General features: G+C 55.2%; 1 protein-coding gene across 1 annotated transcript; it reads left to right on the top strand.

Annotated features, from left to right (window-relative positions):
• Positions 1-241: 241 nt before the first annotated feature.
• On the top strand, positions 242-3854 carry ODF3L1 (outer dense fiber of sperm tails 3-like 1). The gene is made up of 4 exons (XM_010843314.1): positions 242-488; positions 1457-1567; positions 2653-2766; positions 3376-3854. The coding sequence occupies exons 1-4, from the start codon at positions 368-370 to the stop codon at positions 3852-3854; spliced, it is 825 nt and encodes a 274-aa protein (XP_010841616.1). The 5' UTR covers positions 242-367.
• Positions 3855-7926: the final 4072 nt, after the last annotated feature.

Genomic DNA, 7926 nt, shown 5'->3' with positions numbered 1-7926 from the left:
GTGGGGTTGAGTTCTCAGGGTTCCACAGCTGAACTGCCAGCATAGAATTTCTACACCACAGTCCAGGCGCCACGGCAACTGGAGGAAATAAACACTCTGGGTTTCACAGTCCAAGTTCTGCAGTGAGGTCATCCTTCGCTCCTGCCTGCGGGGCCCTGCAGCTGGCTGCACCCCAGACAGCCTCAGCTGCTGAAGTAGGAGGACTGCTTTGCTTCTCAGCCCTCACGCCGCCTGTGGCATCGGGGAGAGAGAGTGGACACAGGGGCTTGGGCAGGGGTGCCCGGAACAGGTCTCACCCAGGCCCAGCTCCTCGCCTGGTGCTCCACATCTTTCAGTAGCTGCTCTTGCTCCCTGCTTGGCCCCAGACATGAAACTGCCCAAGGGTGTCAAGAACCCTGTGTTCTATGGGCAGCAGCCAGAGAAAAAGGTGCCAGTGTCCTCAGGGCACGAGATAAAGCAGACCCCTGTGGTCCTGGCGATGCTCAAAGGTGAGAGCCGGCCCCTGACCTGGACTTGGGCTCATTCCTCTCTCTGAAGAGAGGCTGAAGTTGTGCTAACCTTGCAGCCCTGCCTCCTGCAAAACCCCTTCAGGCTCTTCTCAAAACCACAGAAGATCTGCACTTCTAAGCTAAACTCCACAAGCAGAATTAACTGCTGGGAATTTGGGGAGGGTTGCTGGGAATTTGGGTGGGAAGGGGTTTGAAGTGAGGTCAGTTTTGGAAAAAGACTAGGGATTCAGCGGCATCTTTAGTCCATATTAGCTTTCCTCACTTCCCCTGAATCTTACTCTCAACCGAAAGCAGACAAATGAATTCTTACTACATTGTTGATGACTGACTGTTGCTGTACTTGGGGTTGTTTAGTATGTGATTAAATGTTTGGGCTCTGTTGGCTGCTGTCTTAGAATTTTCACAGTACCAGCTTGTGTGACTTTGTGTGAATTGCTATTTCTAAGCCTCTTGAGAGGCTTAACTGAGATAACCCGTAGAAAATGCTTAGTATAGTGCTCGGCACAGAATAAGTTCTCAGTTACTTGTAACTGTATTACTTTTTTTATTATGTATTGCCTGTCCAAGAGAAATTGCATTTTATCTAGGAACATTGGCTTTCCCCAAAGGAAGCGTCTCAATAGTGGGATCTGTGGCAGTGAGACATTAGCAGGAGCAAAGACCCCAGTGTTCTTTTTTTTTTAATACTAATTTATTTGGCTGCATCAGGTCTTAGTTGCGGCACGTGAGATATTTAGTCGTTGCATGTGAACTCTTGGTTGCCGTATGCAGGATCTAGCTCCCTGACCAGGGATTGAACCCAGGCCCCCTGCATTGGGCGCGCAGAGTCTTAGCCACTGGACCACCAGGGAAGTTCCTGCAGTGGTCTTAAGCACACTGTATTCAGGGCTTTCCCTGCCTCTGATCTCGCAGGCCCAGGCTGAGGGCTTCTCTCTCCGTGCTCACAGGTCCGGGGCCTGCCAAGTACCTCCGGCCATCCTGCACGGGCTACATAGACCATGACGTCTCCATGTTCCAGGAGCCGGCCTATACCCTGCATGCCCGGCACTCGGAGAAGCGTGAGTGCTTGCCACACCCGTTGTCCCTGCGGGCGTAGGATTATTACTATTGGATGTTTGGGGCGGTGTGAGAGGGGAGGAGTCATTACCTGTAGCCACAGGCCCCTGGGAGCCCAGGCCTGCCCTGAGTGGGACACCCAGGTGGCCTGCTAGGTCCAGAAGGAAGTCAGCAGGGGGCCAAGTTACCCGTCCCTCTGAAGGCACCTCCCAGCTGGCCCTCCTGAGGGAGCTGTGAAGTGACCTGTTGCATCCAGCTGGCAGGGTCTCCTTTCTGACTGGTCTTTGGCTGGCACCCTTCAGCTTTGACTGCTGTGGTCTCACTTGCCAAAGAAGGAATAACTGGGGGATGGGGTGGAGGGAAGGGGGTGGTGTGGTGGACTCAGGGCCTCCCAGGAGGCTTAGAACCCCCTGGAAGGCAGGGACCCAAGGGCTGGCGAAGAGCTGGGGCTGATGGCCACAGCTGGTGAGAGGGTGGCTGGGGATCTGAGATCCAGGCACCTCGCTGGGGTAACATACCCTTCTCAGCAGGGGAGCCCCCCCTTTTTGGGGCTGCGTCCTTTCTTCATACTAATAATAGCCACCATGGGCTTTCCTGGTGGCTCAGCAGCAAAGATTCTACCTGCAATGCAGGAGCCTCAGGAGACATGGGTTCGATCCCTGGGTTGGGAAGATTCCCTGGAGGAGGGTATGGCAGCCCACTTCAGTATTTTTGCCTGGAGAATCCCATGGACAGAGAAGCCTGGAAGGCTACAGTCCATGGGGTCGCCAAGAGTTGGACACCACTGAAGCGACTTACACACACACACACACACACACGCCTGTTATTGTCCCCTTGGCACCAGTCCCTGGCAGCTGTTACTTTATCTGTTCCTCTGAACAAGTTCTAGAGAATGTTAGGTCATGTGTTAAAAGATCCATTTTACAGATGAGGAAATAAAGGCTCCCCAAATCCCCAAGAGCCCAAGGCATTAGGAAGGCGCCCTCGGTCCTTTTCTGGGGGAGGGGGATCTTGCCTGGAGACAGAGGCCAGACTCACCCTGGGGCAGCCTCTGGGGTGACCGGCTCTTTCCTTGGCTGCCTTGCAGGGATCATGGACATACGTAGCCCCGGGCCTTGCTATTTCTTGGATCCTAAGATAACTCGGTTTGGGATGGCCAGCTGTCCTCAGGTTCCCATGGCAGAGCACATCTCTAACCTGCGTAAGATGGGCCGGAAGAGGGAGGTCGGGGGTGGGAGGTTGGGGGGGTGGGAGGTTTGGAGGGGTGGGGGGTCCACGGCTTAGGACACAAGCAGGAGCAAAGGGGTCATGACTCCCTTCGCCAGGTGTGTCTGCAGATGCTGGCACCTCCCTGCAAGGTCACTTCAAGACACCCATGTCACCGTGTCTGGGTCACAGTACTTAATGTCTGAAGGCCAATGTTCCATGTATGTTGCAGGGTGATACGGTAAAAATATCACAGGGCTTGTGTTATGCTAATGAGCTCGCAGACTAGTGATTCCAGCACGTTTTCTTGGTGCTGTCATGGGGTCAATGACAGCCAAGGGTGACGTTCTGATGATGCTCGGGGTTTTTATATTATGAAGACAGTGTCATAATCCTGATGCCAGGACGGCGAAGTCCCTACCCACCCTCGTCCCAGAGCCTCATGCAGGGAGGTGATGTTCCCGCCTGATGCTAAGATGGTTATAGTAAAGTCACACCAGGCTCACCAAGACCTTTCCCTCTCCCTAGACTCGTTAGTTGGTCACCAGGAGATTCAGCCTGGTTTCGGCCCTGAGACCCCTTCCCTTCATTCACCTACATTCAGGTCTGAGCCCCACCCCGGCCCCCTGCCATTACCACCTGGAGAAGACCCACCTGCCTGGGGAACGCAGGGCTCCTGGGTACTCCTTTGGCTTCCGGTGCCCATACCGAGTGATGGACCCCAATCCGGGCCCCAACCGGTACCAGATGCCACTCCTGCTGGGGCCCAACCTCCCGGCCAACAAAGCTGCTCCTTGCTATAGCTTGGCCCCCTTGGACAAGAACTGGTTCTACAAGAATATGTCAAGAGGCCCCGGACCGGCCGCACACACCCGGCCAGAGCCGTCCGTCTATCAGAACCGCAGCCCTGTCTATAGCATGGCCAAACGCTTTGGCTACCCGGTGGACCACACACCTCGGCCTGGCCCCGGCTCCCACAATGTCCAGCAGGTCAGGGCACACAAGCCCCGCCCGCCTGCTTTCACCATGGGCATCAAGCACTCGCCCCACCTATGCCCGCTGATCGTCGACATTCGTGACTGAGGCCCCTCCTGGTGCACTCCTCCCCCCACCCTGTCCCCAGAAGTTATTTTTTCTATACCGAATTGAGCAACTTACCCAGATTTTAAGTAGCAGAGCTGGTGCCTGCTGTGTCCAGCACAAAGAAGGCGTTAGATAAATATTTTCATTTATTTATTCCTTGGTTTTGCAAACACAGCTGCTCTCTTTGGGCCCTGCCCTGGGTGAGGAGCTGGGGATGCTGGGAGGTGTGGGAGGGGTCCTTGTCCAGGAGATGTTCTGCTGTGGCTCACCAGGAGAGGCAGCTCTGTGTCCTTCAAGGAGCCCCGGGTAGAGGCTCCGGGGAGCTGAGTTCCAGCCCCGCATCTGCCCCTAGTGTGCTGTCTGGCCTTGTGCAGCTCCCACACCTCACTGGGCCTTGGTGAGCGGGGAGGAGGCACCTAGAGAATGGCCAGTTTCCCTCCAGCTCCTGAACTGTTTGATTCTGATCCCTGATGGTGACCCGCATCTGAGAGCGGAGTGAGGAGCAGGGTGAGTGGATGTGAGCCCAGGAAGGAGGGGCCGTGCGGGTTGGGGATGGGGGAGGGAAGTTTCCCTGGGGGAGGAACCCCAGGAATGAGCAGAGACAGTGAGTAGCATGGAGGGTATTCTTGGTGGAGGTAAAGATGAAGAGGATGGCACGCGGGTGGGACCAAAGGGTACAAGAGCAGGGAACCAGGGCAGGCGCAGAGGGCGGGCACCTGGGCTCTTGGAGGCTGGCCTGTAATGAGACCAGATGGTGGGCAGCTTGAAGGGGACTTGGGGTTTGTCCTCAGGGTGATGGGGCTGGAGGAGATGTGGTCTTTTCAGAATTCCTTGGGCAGTGAGAGCAGGTTGGGCAAGACGGGCAGAGCCTGGAGGCTAAGGATCAGCGTAGGGGGGACGGAAAGCTGCTGTGGGGAGGGTCTGTATGTCACATGCTATCTTTGGAGAGTCACCTCTGTGTCCCCACCCCAACCGCTTAGCCCTCTAGTGTCTGGTGGCAGAGGAGAGGAGAGAGAGCTGTAAACTGACCAGTAGGGGGCAGTGTTGCCTCACTCATGAGTCCAGGCAGTGCCCAGAGCCCCCACCCCTTCTGGCTTGGCTGCTTTTGAATTGCCTGGTGCCCCCTCTCCTGCTGGTCTCTGAGGAGGCTGGGGTCTTGGGGGCTGGTGTTTGTCCTTCCTTAATTCTTGGTATCCAGATTCTCTGTTCTGCTTGCCCTCACCCCTGGGACAAGCCCCTCTCCTAGCTCCCCTGGCCACAGGAGATGTGGGGAGTACTGCCCCTGCTGCTCTGCAGCCCCTGAAAGTGAGGAAAGGGCAGCAGGATCTGTGGAGGGAGGTGGGGGCCTTAGGTAAGGACGAGGGGAGGCTGAATCTGCCCCAGACCTGATGGTTCAGGCAGAGGCATGTTCCTCTGCAGCCACTGTCCCTGAAGCAGAGGGAGGCAGGAGCAAGGGGCCACTAGGAACCAGTGTCTGATGGTTCATCCCTGTGAATTTGAGCAATATTCAAGTTTTATCTTTATTTTTAAACGTTACTATTCACTTTTGGCTGTGCTGGGTCTTTGTTGCTGCATGGGCTCTTGTCTCTAGCTGCCGTGAGTGGGGGCTACTCTCACGCTGCACGGGCTTCTCGCTGCGGTGGCTTCTACTGCTGTGGAGCACGGGCTCTAGGGCACGTGGGCTCATTAGTCACGGCACGTGGGCTCAGTAGTTGTGGTTCTTGGACCCTAGAGGACTGGCTTAGTAGTTGTGGTGCACGGGCTTAGTTGCTCTGCAGCATGTAGGATCTTCCTGTACCAGGGATCGAACCTGCGTCTCCTGCTTTGGCAGGAGGATTCTTTACCATTGATCCACCAGGGAAGTCCAATATTCAAGTTTTAACTGAAAATGAAAATGGTATTGAAGAACTAACTTTAGGTAGAAAGGAGTAGAGACTATCTTTGGAATATTAAAAAGAAACAAACAACTGAATATTTTAAAAGGGAGGCTTGTAGAAAACCCCACTGGGGTCATTCCTGACTCTGGACCTGAAATGTCCTCCCCTTCCCTCCCCGGCATGCAGGCCTCGGGTACTGTGTCTGTCCTGTCCTCCCGACTCCTCCACAAGTCTGGTCTGGGCAGGCTCGAGAGACAGCCAGTGAGCTCGGGGACCCATCTGTCTTGCAGCAGATTAGAAAGACGTCGTTTTGCCGACAATGCCATTTATCATGGTGGCTGCAAAAATTAGTGATGCTTGGGCTGAATGTGTTGGTTGGGGGTGGGGACTGGCAGGTGGCAGTGGCTGATGCTCTCCAGTGTCACCAGGTCGGGGAAACTACAGGCCAACCTCTGAGCAGGGCTTTTCTGATTTAATGATCAGTTTATCCCAAGGCTCTCCATTAGAAAAAAGAAGAAAACTGAGGCCCAGAGCCAGGGAAATAGCTTTGGCCAGATGACAAAATAATGGCCTGTCTCTAAATAAAGGTCCAGGCTCAGTTCATGACCAAGGTCACGGCTCAGTGTGTGACCAGGATCAGGGCTCAGTATGTGATCAGGGTCAGGGCTCAATGTGTTACAGGGGCAGGACTCAGAGTGTGATCGGGTTTGGTAAGCAGAGTCAGGGCTCAGTTTGGGATGAGTTATTTTAGGACTTACATAGTCTTAATATATTATATTATATTAGGAATAAATGTTAGTTTTTGCCTCTGGGGCTCGGTCTGGGGCAGACCTTCAGTCTAGTGGCCCCAGCTGCTACCAGATAAGGATGGGCCGGGGCTGGGTGTTCGCCCCAGAGCTAGAACGAACCCTTGGTTTGTGGTTCCCAAGCAAGGGTAGCAGGCTGGAGGATTCAGTATGAATCTTTGGCGCGTGTAGATTTTTTCCTTCTTTTTTTGGCTGCACCATGGAGCATGTAGGATCCTAGTTCCCTGACCAGGAGATTGAAGCTGTGCCCCCTGCATTGGCAACGCAGAGTCTTAACCATTGGACTGCTAGGGAAGCCCCAGGGGGATGAAGATGTTCGAAAGAGAGATGGCCCCGCCAATAACGGGCTGTGGCCTCCAGAGAAGATAAATGGGGCCTCCCTGGTGCCTCAGCCCACAAAGTGAGAGGGTCATTTAGCTTGAGCCAAACCTTTCGACAAAGCGGTCCCCAGCTCTTGGCCTTGTCTCCCCTGTGGTGGTGACCAGGTAGATGACCTGGAGAAGGTCAGTGGGCATTGCCTCTCAGGCCTGTCTGGGTGCTGAGTGCACCCCTTCTGAACAACTTGGGGGCCACGCTTGACCTGGGTGGAAGCCCTGGTCTGACCCTTGCAGGACTTCAGCCTGTGTCCTCAGGTAGTTAGGTCCCAGATCACACAGACACAGTCATTCATTCATTCAGCAAACATTTGCTGAGCTCCTGCCCTGTGCCAAGCTCTGACTGTGCCTCAGAGTCCCAGCCATGCCTTCCAGGAGTTCAGAGGGTGGCTGGGTGGGAGGATGAGAAAGTGCTCTCCAGGTGTGGGCAGATATAGGAAGGTAGGTGAGGGTCATGTGCACGGCAGGACGCCTACCAGAGCTTCTGCCCATCTCTTCCGGGGGTTGGGGGAGCCCACCCCTGCCTGGGCTTGGTGGTGAAACTGCAGTCACGTGACCAGGTTGGTGGGGAGTGGGTAGGTGGCCGTCCTTCTGTTGTTGCTGGAGGGACCCTGAGGGCCAGAGGTTACTCTGGCTCCCAGGAGCTGGGGGGATGGTGGCCCTGGGCCAGGAGTCAAAGAGGGGCCCTGCTCGTGGGAACACTCTGCCACACCGCTCACAGGCTCACAGGTAGGGGTTGTGTGCACACACTTGTCCTTCACCCACACATGCGTGGGGACAAGGCACAGACGCTCCTTACAGCACTGCTCACACGTGCACACGCATGCACGCACATGCTCAGACCACACACCCTACTTTGCACACATGCCCCGACACCAAACCCACTCAAACACACAGACACACACACACTAGACACATGCACGCTTACCGTCCCACACCCTGCTCTCTCCAAGCACCTCCTTATCTCACGCACGTACTCACCTGCCCCCAGGCTTCCTCACAGCCCACTGCCCCG

Source organism: Bison bison, unplaced genomic scaffold (genome assembly GCF_000754665.1).
Source record: "Bison bison bison isolate TAMUID 2011002044 unplaced genomic scaffold, Bison_UMD1.0 scf7180017864181, whole genome shotgun sequence".
NCBI classification, from domain to species: domain Eukaryota; kingdom Metazoa; phylum Chordata; class Mammalia; order Artiodactyla; family Bovidae; genus Bison; species Bison bison.
The sequence above is the reverse complement of the archived record's forward strand: the minus strand, read 5'-3'. Positions and strand labels throughout refer to the sequence as shown.

Bases quoted from the DNA above. Each gene is read 5' to 3' on its own strand.
- ODF3L1 (XM_010843314.1), top strand. From the start codon at position 368: ATGAAACTGCCCAAGGGTGTCAAGAACCCTGTGTTCTATGGGCAGCAG. The intron at 1,568-2,652 runs GTGAGTGCTTGC...GCTGCCTTGCAG, and splicing joins TGCCCGGCACTCGGAGAAGC to GGATCATGGACATACGTAGC. The intron at 2,767-3,375 runs GTAAGATGGGCC...ACCTACATTCAG, and splicing joins AGAGCACATCTCTAACCTGC to GTCTGAGCCCCACCCCGGCC.